This window comes from Megalobrama amblycephala, linkage group LG7 (genome assembly GCF_018812025.1).
Source record: "Megalobrama amblycephala isolate DHTTF-2021 linkage group LG7, ASM1881202v1, whole genome shotgun sequence".
In the NCBI taxonomy this organism is placed as follows: domain Eukaryota; kingdom Metazoa; phylum Chordata; class Actinopteri; order Cypriniformes; family Xenocyprididae; genus Megalobrama; species Megalobrama amblycephala.
Window position 1 is genome coordinate 54,341,240 of NC_063050.1, and position 21,536 is coordinate 54,362,775.

General features: G+C 36.2%; 1 protein-coding gene across 10 annotated transcripts in view; it reads left to right on the forward strand.

The window, feature by feature from the left end:
* Window positions 1-18,563, forward strand: part of LOC125272899 — a 36,959-nt gene extending 18,396 nt beyond the window's left edge. For 3 of the 10 annotated variants that reach the window (XM_048198069.1, XM_048198067.1, XM_048198071.1), the window contains 5 exons: window positions 7,062-7,316; window positions 9,689-9,943; window positions 13,241-13,495; window positions 17,657-17,742; window positions 18,320-18,563. In XM_048198069.1, coding sequence (XP_048054026.1) covers window positions 7,062-7,316; window positions 9,689-9,943; window positions 13,241-13,495; window positions 17,657-17,730 — 839 coding nt within the window. In that variant the 3' untranslated portion in view covers window positions 17,731-17,742; window positions 18,320-18,563. The other 7 variants (XM_048198070.1, XM_048198075.1, XM_048198076.1 and 4 more) reach the window with 7 other exon arrangements.
* The last annotated feature ends 2,973 nt before the right edge of the window (window positions 18,564-21,536 follow it).

A 21,536-nucleotide genomic window follows, 5' to 3' on the forward strand; every position in this document is an offset into this window, starting at 1 on the left:
TCAACATAATATAAAAGCGAGTTTTGTATCATTGTATGTTTATTTAATGTGAATAAAAAATACTGTCATGGACTCTATAAATCTCAGCTTTACTAAATCATCTGGAGCTCTAAACCATCTGTGCCTTCAGAACTTTGACTGTTTTTCAACTTTGACTGTTACTAAACTTTAACTGTTGTTTTTTTTACCTTTCTGCCTGCTGGGCCGTGCAGACGGAGTTGGACCTTCATCCTCAGATTATGAATCTACTCTTAAATACGCAGATACTTTGTTCTCAAGGAGGAACGAGATGAGAATCTCTTACTGGTATTGGTGGCGAGATGAAGCCAAGTGGTTCCCTAAAGGGTTTATTTCTCGATGCTTCATTTGCTCACAATACCACCTGGTGGTCAAAGAGTGTAAAACAAGCAGATACATTACAGATGACCTGATGTGATCATGTGATACACTGTATTTTGCGCCAGTTTAGAAATAGGCTTAGAAATAACAGTGAAGAAAAAAACAGAGTTTTGCTGGTCTGTAGAGTGATAAATGCATGGTGTAATAAAATGGTACACATTGAATGCAATGTAAAGAACTTCCTCTGAAATCATGTCAAGTGTAAAATGTGTTCAGACTTGAACAAAAATGTAAATTCAGATGGATATTTATGTCTTTAGGGAAGTATGAACATCAAAACATGCCGTTTACAATTGTGTCCTACAGATCATGACCAACTCAGTGGCACATGTTTGCAGTTTCTGTTTTCGCACTTCCTCTGTATTGTATTCTTACACATCGTCTCGTGCGTGTAAAGACATTCTGAGCAAAATATACTGTCGAAGAAAAGTGCATCAACGTGTACTTTGTCTAACGAAAATGTGGCTTCGAAGCTTGTTGTTGGTCGCCATCGTTGTGTTCATCACCACAGAAGCTGTTTCAGGTATTACTATTTTTACTACTATTACTAATTTAATTTCGACCGTAGTGGAGTTTATACCATCAATAGAAACGAGCAGGAACAGAGATTCACATTGACTGTTATCGGTGAGTGGATATAGGTAATATCTGTCAATAACTATAATTACACTAACAGAAGTTACCATGGTTAGTGTTTTAAACATACAGTAGTATCGCAGTGTTTATGTTAATATCATATATGGTAATCATGCAGTACCAGGATATATATTATACTGAATGATTACCGTCACTGTATTGTAGCAGTACTATAGTACAGCGATGGTATCAGATTATGAAACAATGGTACTTTAATATACAGTATACCATGGTGTTGAAGTAAGTTATTCTGAGAATACCATACATAAACATGGCAGTACAATTGTGCTTTACTTGTTACAAGTTCAGTTGTTTTAAAACTGTATTAAAATACCATAGTTTTACCATCTGATTTTGTTCACTGTTTCTTTCACAATGCGGGTCTCCAAACCTGTGATAAAATAGACCGGACCAGTGATCGATCTATGAGAGAGATCTGTTTAATTGGCGATATATTATTAGGCTAACGATCTGTTAATAATGCGATTTACTTCAACATTACTTACTAAAGCAGAAAATCACTGAGTCAGATTGCTTTATGTTTAGATGTTGCTGAGATGTTCATGTTGCTCAGAAATTGTATTTACATTCAACAAGGGTTCGGACACTCACATCATGCTTAAATATATCTGAATGAGATTGCATTAGAATTAGATGAAATATCAAAGCAAGTGTCGTTTATTAGAAGATTGTGTGAGATCACAAGCACACTTTACCAGACAAACATTTCACAGAAAGAAGTTTGTTAGGTGTTCTCGCAATTCATCTTGAAATATGAAATCTTGATTTTTTTATGCTCTCAGTTGCTCTTCTCCACCCAAAGACTTATTTTGATGATTGTTTGTTTTAGAGAGACACTAAGCATGTTTAAATTTGGAGAAGAGATAAAGCAAGAGCTGAGAACTGCATCATCTGCTGTGGTTATTTTTCATTCATTACGTAGTGGTTGTGGTTGTGGTTGATCGTCTTGTTTGCTGAACCCGTAAAAAGACCATGCCTGCTGTTTCTTCCTCTTTCTCTGTATTCTGCTTTCTCTGCATATCGCAGTGTATTTTTAAAGATATAATTCTGATCATTTAAACGTGCTGAATTTGTTTTATAAACAGTATCTCACAGAATTGAGTACACCCCTCACATTTTTGTAAATATTTTATTATATCTTTTCATGTGACAACACTGAAGAAATGACACTTTGCTACAATGTAAAGTAGTGAGTGTACAGCTTGTATAACAGTGTAAATTTGCTGTCCCCTCAAAATAACTCAACACACAGCCATTAATGTCTAAAGCGCTGGCCACAAAAGTGAGCACACCCCTAAGTGATAATGTCCAAATTGGGCCCAAAGTGTCAATGTTTTGTGTGGCTACCATTATTTCCCAGCACTGTCTTAACGCTCTTGGGCACTGGAGTCCTCTTCCACTCCTCCATGACGATATCACGGAGCTGGTGGATGTTAGAGACCTTGCGCTCCTCCACCTTCTGTTTGAGGATGCCCCACAGATGCTCAATAGGGTTTAGGGTTTTGCTTCTTTAGCAAGGCAGTGGTCGTCTTGGAGGTGTGTTTGGGTCGTTATCATGTTGGAATACTGCCCTGCGACCCAGTCTCTGAGGGGAGGGGATCAAGCTCTGCTCATTCATGGTTCCTTCAATGAACTGTAGCTCCCCATTGCCAGCAGCACTCATGCAGCCCCAGACCATGACACTCCCACCAGCATGCTTGACTGTAGGCAAGACACACTTGTCTTTGTACTCCTCACCTGTGGCGTGTTTAGGATATTGGGGGCCCTAAGCAAATCTCCAGGAAGGGGCCTCCGTGATCACGTTCCCGAGGGTTTATCAGCTGGCAATTTTCAATGCACATTTAAGAGTGCAGTTTGCAACTATTATTAACAATAATGGAAAGTTGAGGCTTATCAGTATGTCACTATCACCCTGTTTGGACTGTTTTCTGTTTTGCACAAGTTCCTGCCAGTCTGTCATCATAGTAATGTCATCACTGTTTGCATTTTAGTTTATACGTATTATCTTATTCTTTTAATTCCTTTTCCTGTTTTTATTTCATTTTGAATGTATTTTATATCTTTTATGTATCATCTTGTTATTCTTACTTTTAATGCATTTTAAATATTGTTGTCTGGTTGAAAGAGCTGGGAGAATTAGGAAGAAAGCATTTGTGATTAGGTTAAAATTTGGTACAAACCATGGGGAAATTTGAGCTGTGGTGCATGGTTAAGATATCTCTGGATTACAGTCAGGACATTTTCCAAAGGGGGAAATTTCCAAAGGGGAAACTTGAACTGCGTTGTATAGATAAGATATCACCGGAAGGGGGATTAGGGCTGTGTGGTGCAGTTTGAGGTGTCTTGGCAAAAGGGGAGATTGAAGCTTTGTTTATCAGTTTGAAGTGCCTTAACAGGTAGTAGTCCTGTCATATGAGGAAGATCCATTCAGATCTGCTCTGATGGATAGATCCGTTTAGATCCACTCTGACGGACGACAACAACAACAACAACAAAAAACTGCCTGAGACTTCCTAGCTGATCCATCCAGATAGCAAAATTCTCTGTTTTTACTGTTATTTCTACTCCTTATGTTCTATTTTTATTCTTCTTCTTTATGTAAAGCACTTTGAATTACCATTGTGTATGAAATGTGCTATACAAATAAAATTGCCTTGCCTTGCCTAATGCATTTTGATTCACAAGCTTGCAATTCGATTCAGTATCATTTATTTTGGATATACTGTATTTCAGGTACAGTACATGGCAAATTTTCTCAAGGAAAAGAAAAAAAAAAATCTCTACACTAATGCTATAAAATATACATGGAAATTAGTTGGTACTACATTAATATTGAAGGTTAAAATTAATTGATTTGTATACAAACTTAAATTACACTTTCAAATTTTTATAATATAGTTGGTAGGCCTACTCACTTTAAAATTATTTCTACTCCAATTCGTTTTTTGAAATGTCAACTTGATGGATTTATTCAAACAAGCATTATATATTAAAGAACATTAAAATATATAATTAATATGTAATATGGTACATATATTAAGCTAAATGCTCCTTTCTGAAGTTTATTTTTCTATAGCTGACTAATGAGTTAATGGTCATGATAAATATGTTTGTTCTGAGGTAAATGTGACGTTTACCAGCGTTTTTATTAACGTCTTTCCGCATATGAAACAATCATCGAGTGTAATGAACGATTACACAAGACATGATATGGATTTTGATAAGTTGAACTGTATCTTTAACATACCTTTAGTTGTTCATTCATGTTTATTTTGCTCTGTAACTGGTATTAAAGCGGAGGAGAGATGATCAGTTTCGCCTGTCGCTGCCGCTCCTCTAGAACTGAGGCGTTACGATCTGTCACGGCACATTGTAGAACGCCAAATCCGTATTCTCATGCTTTTTAAAATGGGTATGTGCAAATTCTTGACCTTTCCTAGTGGGTATACTTGACACCATCTGAACCAAATAAGTTTATCTTGGTCTTATCAGACAACAGGACATGTTTCCAGTATGTCATTAGTCTGCTTGTCTTCAGGAAACTGTTTGCGGGCTTTCTTGTGTATCATCTTTAGAAGAAGCTTCCTTCAGGGACGACAGCCATGCAGATTAATTTGATGCAGTGTGCTGCATATGGTCTGACCCCCCCATCCCTTCAACCTCTGCAGCAATGCTGGCAGCACTCGTGCGTCTATTTCCCAAACACAACCTCTGGATATGACGCTGAGCACATGCACTCAACTTCTTTGGTCGAAGTTGTTCTGAGTGGAACCTGTCCTGTTAAACCGCTGTATGGTCTCGGCCACTGTGCTGCTGCTCAGTTTCAGGGTCTTGGCAATCTTCTTATAGCCTACGCCATCTTTATGTAGAGCAACAATTATTTTTTTCAGATTCTCAGAGAGTTCTTTGCCATGAGGTGCCATGTTGAACTTCCAGTGACCAGTATGAGAGAGTGAGAGCGATAACACCAAATTTATCACACCTGCTCCTCATTCACACCTGAGACCTTGTAACATTAACGCTCCAGCAATTATCACAACATGAAAATTTGATACCGTCACATGTCTAGGTAAATATGTTTACACAGCTTTTTATAAATGCCGGGTGCCAGTGTTTGACATGCATTTGACTAATCAGCGTTCACTCACATCACTGATAGTTCCTATAGTGCTGGTTTAGACTCTGAAGTAGGAGCTAATTTAGTTCCCCCAAAAGGAGTTCCTAGAACTAAAACCGTTTCTAGTTCCTGTGGTGTGAACACTGCAAAAAACTGCTACTTCCGCCTTTAGTTCTAGGAACTATGAGAAGGTTCCTCCAGTGTGAAAGCCCTTAATGTCTTCTGCCTCAGATCCAGCTGTTGTAAACTTTGAGATGTGACTGTGGTTGGTTTGCTGTGAGACACTTTCTTTATATAAGGAGGTGGATAATGGGTTAGTGACATTTTTCTCCTGGTTTTGGACTTGTAAAGGAAATAGGGATTTTTTGTTGTTTAGCCTACTACATATAAGAACTTAAATAAACTTTTTTCCCCTTTACTGAAGTGTTGTCATTGTAATGCTGGAGCTGGAGAAAGCTGACCTCCTTTTCTTCATGGCAACAAACTAGAGCAAAATCAGTAACCTAGGAAATGGAAAAGAAGTGGGAAAAGAAGGGAAACAATGAAATACAAAAAACTCCATGAAACAACATAAACCTGACAATAAATTTTACACAAAACATTCTGCTTCATTTTTTCTTTGGTGAGAGAAGAAAGGCATTTTTTCTGTTTAATTTAGCAACCAATGCAAAGTGTAGTTTTGTACTAACAGTGCTAATGTGACGAGTTTGATGATGGACATGAACTAAAAATGTAAATGTAAAATGTGTTAACACTTCTATTTAAAACCAAAAGTAATTCAGATGGATATTCATATTTATTTAAGGGAGTATGAACATCAGAACTGTGTCCTACATTACAGTGAAAGGCCAACACAATGCCCATTGTTTATGGTTTCCGTTTTTGCACTTCCTCTGTAATCTCTCTTCTTACACCTCGTCTTGTTCGTGTAAAGACATTCTGAGCAAAATATAGAAGAAAAGTGCATCAACGTGTGATTTATTAACAAAAATGTCACTTGGAAGCTTGTTGTTGGTCTCTATGGTTGTGTTCATCAGCACAGAAGCTGTTTCAGGTAGATCTACATGATGTTCATTACGTTTTATTGAAGTTGGTGCAGCATCTGTTTTTGTCGACCCTAAAGCAGTTTAGTTTTTAATGATATCATAGTGTATTGTAACCTAATTTACAAATATTAAATGACTGTGAATGACAGAGACTTGCTTGTTGAATGTTGACTAACATACTCTCTCATATTTTATCCATCAGGTGTAGATGTGTTGAAAGCAGTGGGTGATCAAGTTTCTTTTCGTCCAGACAAATTCATTCCTCCTGTCACCAGCATCATCTGGAAACACATAAACACTTATGGATATGTTGTCAAGGCGACTGAATGGGATGAAGGAGAAATACTGATCCCGAATCCAAGATTCAAAGACATCACAACTGTTGATGAGAAGACTGGACAAATCACTATTACTAATCTAAAAGTTGAACATAGTGGAGTTTATACCATTGACATCAACAGTAAAGAGCAGCAACAGAGATTCACATTAACTGTTATGGGTGAGTGAATATTGATTATATTGATTAATATTAATACTGTTAAAGCATCTTATTGTTGTTTTTTTCTTAACATAGTATAGTCACTGTCATCTTTTTTGTGTAAAAAATTATAATTGTAATTTAACATTAACTGTTATTATATGAACAAAAGTTACCACTGTATTATCAAGTTTAACAGTACTGCAGTGTCCTGACTCATAAACTTCTCATAAAGAGTAGGGGTGTAACCCACGTGTCCTGTCTAAATTGTTAGTACAATGATGCTTTTTTGGACGTCAGTTTGTATTAAAATTTTATTAAATGCCATGGTATTAGCATCTGATTTTTCTTTTTTCTTTCACAGAGCGGGTCCCCAAACCTGTGATAAAAATAGAGAAGATCAAAGATAACCCTGATGCTGTGAATTTAATATGTGAGTACAGTGAAACGATCATCTGGAAGAATTCTGCTGGAGAAACACTGAAGGGTTCAAAACACCATCCGAAAGGAGAGATTTTAGTAGTCAAATATGAAGGAAATCGTGGAAACTTCTACACCTGTACACTGAAGAACGCAGTGAGTGAGGAGACCAGTGATCCGCTCTATGAGAGAGATCTGGGTAAGAACGTGATTTACTTTACCTGCATCTGAATGTGATTGCATTAGAATTGAATAATAAAATATGAAAGCAAGATATTATATTAGAAGAGAGAACAAAAGCACAAACACATTTTACCAGCCAAACATTTCACAGAAAAAACGTTGTTAGGTGTTTTCACAATTCATCTTGATTTTTAAAACCCTCAGTCGCTCTCCTCCATAAGGACTTATTTTCATGTTTCTTTGTTTTGAGAGACACTAAGCATTTAAAGAAGAGATGGAGCACAATCTCTGGCCTCCATCATCTGGCGCGGTCATTTTTCATGCATTATAGTGGTCATGGTTGTTAGTAGGGCTGGATGATTATGGTCTAAAATCAAAACCTCGATTAATTGAACATTTGACCTCGATTACGATTAATGAACCGTTATTTTGTTTCTTTTTTTTGTTTCTTTTTTGGCTCTCACAGTTCACTGACAAGGTTTGTACTGTAAATATGATTGACTATTAAAGGTGGGATATATTTTCCTATTGAAAGAGTGATCTGACATCACAGCTCACTATCAGCAGTTATTTTATGTTCGTAACATTTCTTACAGATTTCTGCTTGTTGTAAATCAGATAAATTACTTCAGTACAAGTGATTGAGTGTGTGAGTTAGTCATACCGTCTCTATTAAAGGGTTACTTCACCCAAAAATGAAAATAATGTCATTTATTACTCACCCTCATGTCGTTCCACACCCGTAAGACCTTCGTTAATCTTCAGAACACAAATTAAGATATTTTTGATGAAATCGGATGTCTCAATGAGGCCTGCATAGCCAGCAATGACATTTCCTCTCTCAAGATCCATTAATGTACTAAAAACATATTTAAATCAGTTCATGTGAGTACAGTGGTTCAATATTAATATTATAAAGCCACGAGAATATTTTTGGTGCTCCAAAAAACAAAACAAAATAACGACTTATTTAGTGATGGTCGATTTCAAAACATTGCTTCAGGAAGATTCGGAGAGTTATGAATCTTTTGTGTCGAATTATGATTTGGATCACCAAAGTCATGTGATTTCAGCAGTTTGGCGGTTTAACACGCGATCCGAATCATGATTCGATACACTGATTCATAACTCTCTCCGAAACTTCCTGAAGCAGTGTTTTGAAATCGACCATCACTAAATCATGTTTCTTTGTTTTGAGAGACACTAAGCAATTTTAAATAAATTTAAAGAAGAGATGGAGCACAATCTCTGGCCTCCATCATCTGTCATTGTCATTTTTCATGCATTATAGTGGTCATGGTTGGTAGTAGGGCTGGATGATTGTGGTCTAAATCATGTCACTAAATAAGTCGTTATTTTGTTTTTTTTGGCACACCAAAAATATTCTCGTGGCTTTATAATATTAATATTGAGCCACTGTACTCACATGAACTGATTTAAATATGTTTTTAGTACATTAATGGATCATGAGAGAGGAAATGTCATTGCTGGCTATGCAGGCCTCATTGAGACATCCGATTTCATCATAAAATATCTTAATTTGTGTTCTGAAGATTAACGAAGGTCTTACGGGTGTGGAACGGCATGAGGGTGAGTAATAAATTACAGAATTTAAATATTTTGGTGAACGAACCCTTTAATTGTGAAGCTGTGGGTTGTAAATAGTTTCTAAACTACTTTAGTGATAAATCACAGGACAGCGCTGACAACTAGTTTCTGCTCCTCTCTGTGTGCGCGATCTTCACGTTTTGCGCAGCTACTGTTTGTATGAGTGTTTGTGCCACAATGCAGCTGCGCGAGCACGGTAGTTCGAAATAATATACATCTAGTCATCTAAAATCACTTGAATGTCCAAACTGGCAAACCTTAAAACAAATACAACTGACAAAGTTTAGTGAAGACTCAAGACTCAAAGCTTGTGCGCCATCACCAGCGGAGAGTTCCAAACGGGATATATCGCCCTCCGAAGGGCACTTCAGTGTGAAAACAATCATGGCCGCCATATTGAAGGGTCGTTCCAAACCAAAGTGCTCAAAACTGAACACTTCAAAGGGCCCTTCAGAATGAAGGATTTCTAAATGTACAACTGATGGACACTGATGATTATATTGATTAATACTAATACTGTTAAAGCATCTTCTTGTTTTTTGTTTGTTTGTTTGATACACAAACCTGTAATAAAATACCATGATATGTGGTAATCATTCAGTATATATATCAGATCACACATTAAACGAGGTCCTGAATCTCTCATAAAGAGTAGGGGTGTAACCCAGGTGTCCTGTCTAAATTGTTAGTACAATTGTTTTTTTTTTGGATGTTAGTTTGTATAAAAATTGTATTAAATGCTATAGTATTACCGTCTGATTTTTCTTTTTTCTTTCACAGAGCGGGTCCCCAAACCTGTAATAAAAATAGAGAAGAGTAAAGATAACCCTGATGCTGTGAATTTAATATGTGAGTACAGTGAAACGATCATCTGGAAGAATTCTGCTGGAGAAACACTGAAGGGTTCAAAACACCATCCGAAAGGAGAGACTTTAAGAGTCAAATATGAAGGAAATCGTGGAAACTTCTACACCTGTACACTGAAGAACGCACTGAGTGAGGAGACCAGTGAGCCGCTCTATGAGAGAGATCTGGGTAAGAACGTGATTTACTTTACCTGCATCTAAATGTGATTGCATTAGAATTGGATAATAAAATATGAAAGCAAGATATTATATTAGAAGAGAGAATAACAGCACAAACACATTTTACCAGCCAAACATTTCACAGAAAAAACATTGTTAGGTGTTTTCACAATTCATCTTGATTTTTAAAACCCTCAGTCGCTCTCCTCCATAAGGACTTATTTTCATGTTTCTTTGTTTTGAGAGACACTAATCATTTAAAGAAGAGATGGAGCACAATCTCTGGCCTCCATCATCTGGCAAGGTCATTTTTCATGCATTATAGTGGTCATGGTTGGTAATAGGGCTGGATGATTATGGTCTAAAATCAAAACCTTTATAACGACAGTGTACATTCATCCAAAGGCAGACTCTGTTTCTGCCTCAAACACCATCTTTGATGTAGTGCAGCACTCATGTTATGATAGACAGTTTTAACTCCGATATTGAATTTGCAAATGCTCTTAATAGTTTTTATTGTCGTTTTGATCATTTTGATTTTAGCAAAGAGATTCAGGAATTGAGTTTAAAGCTTGGGGATGATCACCATTTCAATATTGACCTTCAGGATGTTGTAAAGGCTTTTAATTCAGTACATGTTAACAAAAGCCCTGGTCCTGATAATATCTGTGGCCGGTTACTTAAATCATGTTCAAAAGCCTTAAGTCCTGTATTTCATGGGTTACATAATAAATCATTACAGACACAACATGTTCCTAACCTCTGGAAAGATGCTGTGGTTGTCCCTGTTCCAAAATGTAGTGGTCCTAAAACTATTAATGATTTCAGGCCGGTCGCTTTGACCTCAGTTTTAATGAAGATTTTTTAAAAACTGGTTAGGTCCGAGATCTTGAAGCAAACTGAACATGCACTGGATCCATGTGCAGCTTTATTAAACAATAATCGTAGTCGTACAGGCAAGGGTCAGATAACAGCAGATACAATGTCAGAGGCAAGACGTAATCAGAATCAGTACCAGGCAAGCAGTCAGGACGAGCGGCAGACAAGACAGGAGAATCCAAAGAACAGGCAATAGAATCACAGGGCAGGCGGCGAGCAGAACACAGAGGTAACAAACAGTCCAGGGTCATACACGGGGAATCAATACAAGGTAGATAACGCTCAGAAATGTCAGACTAGGCAGAACAAGACTTTGCGATGGTGTGTGTGTGTGAGTGTCTTAAATAGTCCAGGATGATATGGATCAGGTGCATGTGTAATCAGTCCGGGTGGGGAATATGGGTAATGTAGTCCAGCGTGAGTTAAGTATTCCGGCGAGGGTGCCCTCAGGTGGCGATCAGAGGGAGCCACAGAGACCGTATTCGTGACACTTACCTCCAGTTACCTCCATTAATATATCAAAAACTAAAGATATGCTCATCGATTTTAGGAGGAACAGTCACATGAAAGAAGTTACTTTAATTAGAGGTCAGACTATTGAGACCTTATAAATACCTTGTGACCATTATTGATGCAAAGTTGAACTTTGAAGCTAATTGTGCAGCTGTGTGTAAAAAGGGCCACCAGCGTTTATATTGTCTAAGTAAACTAGCACACTTTAATATTGACTGAACGATAATGACCATGTTTTATCATGCTTTTATTGAGTCAGTTTTCTCCTTTTCCTTGGTGGCATGGTTTGGTCATACATCTTTAAAAGCAATAAATTCCTTAAATCAGATCGTTAAATGGTCTAGTCGGTTGGTTGGTGAGTCACAGTTGTATCCAGCATCCCTGTACACTAGACAGTTACAGAGGATGGCTACCTCTATTTTAAATGATGACTCCCACCCTTTGCGCAGTGAGTTTCAGCTTCTTCCCTCTGGATGGAGGTTTTTAGTCCCAAGATGTAGAACAAAGCGGTATAAAGCAGCTTTATTCCTGCTGTTTTAACAGTGTTAAATAATAAATAGGGTTTTTATCTGTGTATGTATGTTTATATATATATATATATATATATATATATATATACAGTGGGTACGGAAAGTATTCAGACCCTCTTAAATTTGAATACTTAGGACCATGTGATATTTCAGTTTTTCTTTTTTAATAAATCTGCAAAAATGTCAACAATTCTGTGTTTTTCTGTCAATATGGGGTGCTGTGTGTACATTAATGAGGAAAAAAAATGAACTTGATGAAAATGATTTTAGCAAATGGCTGCAATATAACAAAGAGTGAAAAATTTAAGGTGGTCTGAATACTTTCCGTACCCACTGTATGTGTATATATATATATATATATATATATATATATGTGTGAATTTCTTTTTATGTATATATTATAAGTCTTGAGTGGTGGAGCCTTGAGCACATGTATCATATAATTGTTTATTTTGTTCTTGTTTTTTTGTTTGTTTTTTTGTCTTTGTGATATCGATGCCTATGTACTCATCATGCTGCAAAACAAATTTACCTGCAGGTATTAATAAAGTAACCTAACCTAACCTAGCCTCTTTTTTTGTCCTTATAGTTCACTTACAAGGTTTGTAGCGACTCTAAATATGATTGACTATTAAAGGTGGAATATATTTTCCAATTGAAAGAGTGATCTGACATAACAGCTCACTTTTAGCATATCAGTAACGTTTCTTACAGATTTCTGCTCATTGTAAATCAGATAAAGATAATGCGTGTGTGAATTAGTCATACCGTCTCTCTATTAATTGTGAAGCTGTGGGTTGTAAATAGTTCCTTCAAAAGTAGAAAACAATTAGCTATAATAAGTTTTGAGTTTCTAAGCTACTTAAGTGATAAATCACAGGACAGCACTGACAGCTAGTTTCTGCGTTCCTCTCTGTGCGCGATCTTCACGTTTTGCGCAGCTACTGAAGTTCCACTTCAGTGTGAAAACAATCATGGCCGCCATATTGAAGGGTCGTTCCAAACCGAAGTGCTCAAAACCGAACACTTCAAAGGGCCCTTCAGAATGAAGGATTTCTAAATGTACAACTGATGGACACTGATGATTATATTAATTAATACTAATACTATTAAAGCATATTCTTGTTTTTTTGTTTGTTTGTTTTTACTTAACATAGTATAGCTATACCTTGAAAAACCATGTAAATACCATGATATGTGGTAATCATTCAGTATCAGGTACAGTATATATATTGGATCACACATTAAACGAAGTCCTGAATCTCTCATAAAGAGAAGTCCTGTCTAAATTGTTAGTACAATTGTGTTTTTTTGGACGTTAGTTTGTATTAAAATTGTATAAATGCCATGGTATTACCATCTGATTTTTCTTTTTTCTTTCACAGAGCGGGTCCCCAAACCTGTGATAAAAATAGAGAAGAGTAAAGATAACCCTGATGTTGTGAATTTAATATGTGAGTACAGTGAAACGATCATCTGGAAGAATTCTGCTGGAGAAACACTGAAGGGTTCAAAACACGATCCGAAAGGAGAGACTTTAGTAGTCAAATATGGAGGAAATCGTGGAAACTTCTACACCTGTACACTGAAGAACGCAGTGAGTGAGGAGACCAGTGATCCGCTCTATGAGAGAGATCTGGGTAAGAACGTGATTTACTTTACCTGCATCTGAATGTGATTGCATTAGAATTGAATAATAAAATATCAAAACAAATTATATTAGAAGAGAGAACAACAGCACAAACACACTTTACCAGCCAAACATTTCACAAAAAAGCGTTGTTAGGTGTTTTCACAATTCATCTTGATTTTTAAAACCCTCAGTCGCTCTCCTTCATAAGGACTTATTTTCATGTTTCTTTGTTTTGAGAGCAATTTTTAAATTTAAAGAAGAGATGGAGCACAATCTCTGGCCTCAATCATCTGGCACGGTTATTTTTCATAGTGGTCATGGTTGGTAGTAGGGCTGGATGATTATGGCCTAAAATCAAAACCGATTAATTGAACATTTGACCTTGAATACGATTAATGAACCATTATTTTGTTTCTTTTTGGCTCTCACAGTTCACTGGCAAGGTTTGTAGCTACTCTAAATATGATTGACTATTAATATCCATGTGCAGGCTTTTATTAGACAGAGACATAGGTCAATAACAGGCATGGGTTGGCAACAGCAAACAGGAATAAAGCAGGCGAGACAAAGAGTACACCAGGAACAAGCGTGGTCAATCAGAGGCAAACAATATCCATGAGGGCTAGGCTAAAGAATAATCCAGGTTAAACAGGCAATGGTCCAAGAGAGGTGCAAACAGGGTCCAAACGGGCAAATCCAAGACAGGCAGGAAATCAGGAAACGGGCAAAAAAGAAAACAAGATGTGAGTAGACTATGACTATAACTAAAATCTCAAACTAGTACCGGGAACTGGCTCCATAAAGTAGCTACGCTAACACAGCATAAATGCTAAACAATACTTGACAGTGTCAGAGAGAAAGTCCATGGCTTATGTAGGGTGTGTGATTGGCTACAGCCGTGTGTGTAATCAGTGCAATGGATGATGGGAAATGTAGTCCAGGCTGAAGTGCAACAGTTAGTGTGGTGCAAGAGTCCATACAAAACAAAAGGCAAAGGGGTGGCATGAGGTCTATGAGGGGTGACAACACCAAAGCAAGTGCACATGCATAGTTATTGGAGATTTATGGCCTGACATAAACAATTGTGTTCACAAATATTGCATTACCACAAAATAATCATCTATACAGTTTAAAATTAAAAAATAAATAAATAAGATTTCAATATCCATCAGGCACCAAGTCAAGACACTTTATTAAAAACATCAATTATTATTATATAATTATATAATTTTGAGCTTGTATCACTAAAGGAGATGAGCAGTTTTATTAATATTATACATAGGCTGCTTCAATGGTATAAATCACATGTTTTAGTGCAAGTTAAAGAGCAACAAAAACTTTGAATTTCCACAGTTTTGCAAACAATTTTTGAGTTTCTGATATTAAAGCATCAGTTCACTTTCAAATAAAAATTAGCCCAAACTTTACTCACCCTCAAGCCATCTTAGGTGTATATGACTTTCTTCCTTCTGATGAACACAATCTGAGAAATTTTAACATCCTGATGCATTCGAGCTTTATAATGGCAGTGAACAGGGGTCACGAGTATGAGCTGAAGAAAGTGCGTCCATATTCATATACCACCTTCCGTATTCAACGTACGAAGAAAGTGTAAAACTCTTGCAGTTCAAAAGCTTTCGCTACACCTTCCCTAATCAACTTATGGAAACTTGAATATGGAAGGCAGTCTGGCTGAAGCTAGATATTTTACTTCATAACTTGTTAAAATATGGATTTTTTGTTTTAAACAAACGCATCGCTTCGCTTCAGAAGGCCTTTATTAACCCCCTGAGCCGTGTGGAGTAAGTTTATGATGGATGGATGTGGATGGACACACATACTCACACACACACACCCTATCAACCACATACTCTAACAACACCCTAGCAACTGCATACCAAGAGCCAAGCAACCATCCAGAATCTCCTATCAACACCCAGAACGTTAATCTATTACCTAACTGACCAAACTCTTTAAAACAAGACTTTAAATTGGCTTTATGGCAAGCCAGCATGAATTCGTCTTTCAAACTTTTCAGTCTAGTTATTGTTTTTCTTGATTACCAACGCACAATTCCTAACACCATTCAACATTTTCTCACAACTATAAACACAATCTCAAAACTATACATCAACTTGTACAAACCTCAAACTTCCAGATCAAAATAAAATGTTCTAGTCAAAAACGTATTCTCTTCTGACAAAATCAAATGCACCACAATACAGTATCCTTTACTGTTAATTATAGTACAGTAAAAAAATAAAGGTAAATTCAGCATCCTCTGCACATTTGGACAAATTTCATTACAGTATATACAGTACTATAGCAGTATACTGGTCTTCTGACACAAGACTATATCCCTAGGCAGTCATTTCATAGTTCTGCAAAAATACAGTACACTACTGCTACAAAGAAAGTTGACAATCACAAGTTTGAGGATGTTACAACATGTGCTCCAGTTTACTGTACAATAGTGAAATTTCCCTCATCTGAAGTACTGGTGTAATGTATGTGTAAGTTTAAAACACTCTTAAACAGGGGTGGATCTACCGGGGCTTTGCCACCCCAGAACTATTTTTTATGTTTTTAAAAGAAGTTCTTCTGCTCACCAAGGCTACATTTATTTAATTAAAAATACAGTAAAAACAGTAATATTGTGAAATATTATTACAATTTAAAATAACTGTGTACTATTTGAATATATTTCACAAAGTAATTTATTCCTGTGATGCAAAGCTGAATTTTCAGCATCATTACTCCAGTCTTCAGTGTCACATGATCCTTCAGAAATCATTCTAATATGCTGATCTGCTGCTCAAGAAACATTTAATGTGTACAATTGTACAAAATATTTGTGTACAATATTTTTTTTCAGGATTATTTGATGAATAGAAAGTTCAAAAGAACAGTGTTTATCTGAAATCTAATCTTTTGTAACATTATAAATGTCTTTACTGCCACTTTTGATTGATTTAATGCATCCTTGCTGAATAAAAGTATTCATTTCTTTAATTTCTTTTCAAAAAAATAAAAATAAAAATTCTTACTGACCCCAAACTTTTGAACGGTAGTGTATAATGCTACAGAAGCTTTGTATTTCAGATAAATGCTGTTCTTTTGAACTTTCTATTCATCAAGGAATCCTGAAAAAAAAAAAAAAATGTTTTCAACATTGAAAATAATCATAAATGTTTATTGAGCAGCAAATCAGCATATTAGAATGATTTCTGAAGGATCATGTGACACTGAAGACTGGAGTAATGATGCTGAAAATTCAGCTTTGCATCACAGGAATAAATTACTTTGTCAAATATATTTAAATAGTACACAGTTATTTTAAATTGTAATAATATTTCACAATATTACTGTTTTTTACTGTATTTTTAATTAAATAAATGTAGCCTTGGTGAGCAGACGAAACTTCTTTTAAAAACATTAAAAATCTTAGTGGTTCCAAACTTTTGGACTGTACTGTATATATAAATTAATAATTTGACACAATGCACTTATTGTGTACGTACATGTTTTTTTACATTGTACTTATATTTTAAAGACACCTACATGTAATTACATCTGTAATTAATTTCTGTAATTACATTTATACCCATCCCTTACACCTTAACCCTACCCTTAAACCTACCCATACCACCAAACCTGTCCCTAACCTATCCATATCCCACCTCAATAGCAGCAAAGGTTTTATGCAATTCAATATGAACCCAATAAGTACAATAAGGCTACTTAATATAAAGTGGGACCTATTTTTCAATGTTATTTATCAGTAACTATTATTACACTAACAGAAGTTACCACGGATTTTGAACACAGTAGTACCGCAGTGTTGGAGTATGTATATATGGTAATCATTCAGTACCAGGATATATGTTATACTGAATGATTACCGTCACTGTATTGTGGCAGTACTATAGTACAGCGATGGTATCAGATTATGAAACCAGGGTACTTTGATATAAACCATGGTGCTGAAGTATGTACCATGGTACATGTTCAAAAACATGATGGTACAATGGTGGTTTTATTTATTTATTTATTTATTTTTTGTATGTTATGGTTTTATTAAAATATCATGGTATTACATCTGATACTGTCCTTGTAGATGTTTTTATAATTTGATTTTATAGTCATAATATATTTTCTCCTTCATTAGTATCAAACAAAGGATGTGCCGTCGCAGCCTCCATTCCTTGGATCACTATGGTTATCATCATGCTTGTACTGTAATTGATTTTCACGGTAAGACAACTATTGTGTGTAAATTTTTAAAGCATTTAAATGTGTTTCCTTTCTTTCATCTGTGCTTATCATTTGCTCAAAACTCAAAACAAACATTCTAACCATTTATAATTAACATGAACTCATGAATCATTCTGTCATGAGCACCAGTTGGAGTTCCCTCGTTAGCCACTAGAGGGCACTCCAACCCGGACTAGTTCCTCACCACACTTGGACTTCATTTCCCAAAACTCACTTTCCGTACTCATTATCCTGTCATTGCACTCAGTTGTTTTGTGTTTGGTCATTAGTGTTTGTCTATTTATACCTTGTCTTTTATGTGGACTGTTCTGTGGATTTTGACCCTTGCCTGTCTGGATTACGTTTATGGATTACCCAATTAAAACTGCATTTGGATCTAACCCTCTCGTCTCTGTGCCATTCCGTGACACATTGACAATACAAGGTGACTGTGCCGTTTGCTGTGGGAGACTCAAATTTACAAGATTAAGCTTATTTAATTTCTTTGTGAAAAATCATTATTATATGATTTATAATGTAAATTAAACAATTCTTTTTTTTTTTTTTTTTTTCTCAGAAATAACAGCTGTGAGTGTATGATTGATGCTGCCACAGTTCTGCTCATCATTACTGAATCATCTGGAGCTCTGAACCAGATGTGGCACATGATGTGCCAGATGTGCCTTCATGAATGTCATTCAACCTTTCTGGACATGATGAATGTCTTATTGGGACCAAACAGAGTGTTTTGCAGGCATGTTGATTGATTGTGTATTAATAAATAGCTACTAAAATTTCATGATAATAAATATTACACAAAATGTTCCGCATCATTTATCTTTTGTGGTGGAGAGCAGAGAAGGCATTTTTTTCTGTTTTGATTGTTTTGAAAACTGTTTTGAAAACTAAGGCTGGTCTTCTCGAGGGATGGGGACAGACCCCAGAGTAAGTTTCAAACAATTATGTTTAATATAACAACACCATGCTTGACTGCAGGCAAGACATACTTGTCTTTGTTCTCCTGGTTGCCGCCACACATGCTTGACACCATCTGAGCCAAATAAGTTTATCTTGGTCTCATCAGACCACAGGACTTGGTTCCAGTATGTCATTAGTCTGCTTGTCTTCAGCAAACTGTTTGCGGGCTTTCTTGTGCATCATCTTTAGAAGAGGCTTCCTTCAGGGACAACAGCCATGCAGACCAATTTGATGCAGTGTGTGGCGTATGGTCTGAGCACTGACAGGCTGACCCCCCCATCCCTTCAACCTCTGCAGCAATGCTGGCAGCACTCATACGTCTACTTCCCAAACACAACCTCTGGATATGACGCTGAGCACATGCACTCAACTTCTTTGGTCGAAGTTGTTCTGAGTGGAACCTGTCCTGTTAAACCGCTGTATGGTCTTGGCCGACGTGCTGCAGTTCAGTTTCAGGGTCTTGGCAATCTTCTTATAGCCTACGCCATCTTTATGTAGAGCAACAATTCTTTTTTTCAGATCCTCAGAGGGTTCTTTGCCATGAGGTGCCATGTTGAACTTCCAGTGACCAGTATGAGAGAGTGAGAGCGATAACACCAAATTTAACACACCTGCTCCTCATTCACACCTGAGACCTTGTAACATTAACGCTCCAGCAATTATCACAACATGAAAATTTGATACCGTCACATGCCTAGGTAAATATGTTTACAAGGCTTTTTATAAATGCCGGGTGCCAGTGTTTGACATGCATTTGACTAATCAGCGTTCACTCACATCACTGATAGTTCCAATAGTGCTGGCTTAGACCCGACTCTGAAGTAGGAGCTAATTTAGTTCCCCCAAAAGGAGTTCCTAGAACTAAAACTGTTTCTAGTTCCTGTGGTGTGAACACTGCAAAAAACGGCTACTTCCGCCTCTAGGAACTATGAGAAGGTTCCTCCAGTGTGAAAGCCCTTAATGTCTCCTGCCTCAGATCCAGCTGTTGTAAACTTTGAGATGTGAATGAGGTTGGTTTGCTGTGAGACACTTTCTTTATATGAGGAGGTGGATAATGGGTTAGTGACATTTTCCTCTTGGTTTTGTAAAGGAAATAGGGATTTTTTTGTTGTTTAGCCTACTACATATAAGAACTTAAATAAACTTTTCTTCCCATTACTGAAGTGTTGTCATTGTAATGCTGGAGCTGGAGAAAGCTGACCTCCTTTTCTTCATGGCAACAAACAAGAGCAAAATCAGTAACCTAGGAAATGGAAAAGAAGTGGGAAAAGAAGGGAAACAATGAAATACAAAAAACTCCATGAAACAACATAAACCTGACAATAAATTTTACACAAAACATTCTGCTTCATTTTTTTTTTTTTTTTTTTTTTTTTTGGTGAGAGAATAAAGGCATTTTTTTCTGTTTAATTTAGCAACCAAGTCAAAGGGATTGCTTTACGCTAACAGTGCTAATGTGACGAGTTTGATGATGGACATGAACTAAAAATGTAAATGTAAAATGTGTTAATACTTCTATTTAAAACAAAAAGTAATTCAGATGGAGATTTTTGTTTCTTTAAGGCAGTGGTGGACAGTAACAAAATATTTTCACTTCGTTAGGCTACTCTACTTTTTCAAGTAGCTTTACTCGAGTATTTTTATTTTGGGCAACATTTACTTTTACTTCACTACTTTCCAAAGCATAAAATCGTACTTTTTACTCCACTACATTTCATAAAACATATCGTTACTCCTTATTTTAAAATGAAGAAATCGTCACATGCTCAGAGACGCAAAAGCGGCGTCCGATTCGTGCACGAACTGATTCTTTTCAATCATCCTGTTAAATTGGTTCACAAATCACATCAACAATTCATTCACGAATTGGACTGATCGTTTTGCAGCTGTTCTGGAATCAACAAATCACCGATTCAATGATCCGTTCAGAGCGACTCTCCAGTGAATGAATTTACAAGTCTGAATGAAAATTAGCAAGAGAACTGGATCCTCTGAGTGCGCGCAACTGATGGTGTAAAGTAAGTTAGACTACTAATGTTGAATTTTAGGATGAATTATTGTAACTGAAAATCATATTTAGGTCAGTTATTTTTAAACTAAATCTGCTGTAAAGGGCGATCTGTTTAAGCCCACTGAAATTCTTTAATGCGACACCTCCACATCAATGTGTCTACAGATCGCTATCTCGATTCAAACAGATCAAATCACATTTTTAATCTAACTTGCCGCTTCATATAACGGTTGTATCGATTACATTGTTACGCCACTAGGAGGCGACAAGTGACTGTTAAACTGTATTTGACATTGAATGATTCATTCGAAAGATTTGTTCAAAAACACTGATTAATGCGTCCAATAATGAAACACGTCCAATAATGAAATATGTGAAATAGTTGAGCGAGTTATTAAATCATTCATTCAAACCAATTTTTTAAAATTAGTTAATTAAATATTTTTTAAATAGACTGCAGCAATTAATATTTTGTCCTCTAGTAATTAATTATACACAACTTTGTTTAGTTGTCTATTCAGAATCATGGGAGAATCATAATTTCTATTTGAAAGAAACAAATAAAAATCTTGATTCTCATTTTATCCAGAATCGTGCGACTCAAATAAAAATAACACATGCACGTTCATCTTCCCCTCTGCTTTAGCAATTTTTTTAAAAAATGTTTTATGTATTTACCCCATATGTTTTTATATTGTTTGTCAACACATTTTACATATTATGTATCTGCATCCACTAATCTTCCATCCATACTGACTAGTGCTGGCTATTTGACAATTCATAATCATTCATAATTATTTTGAGC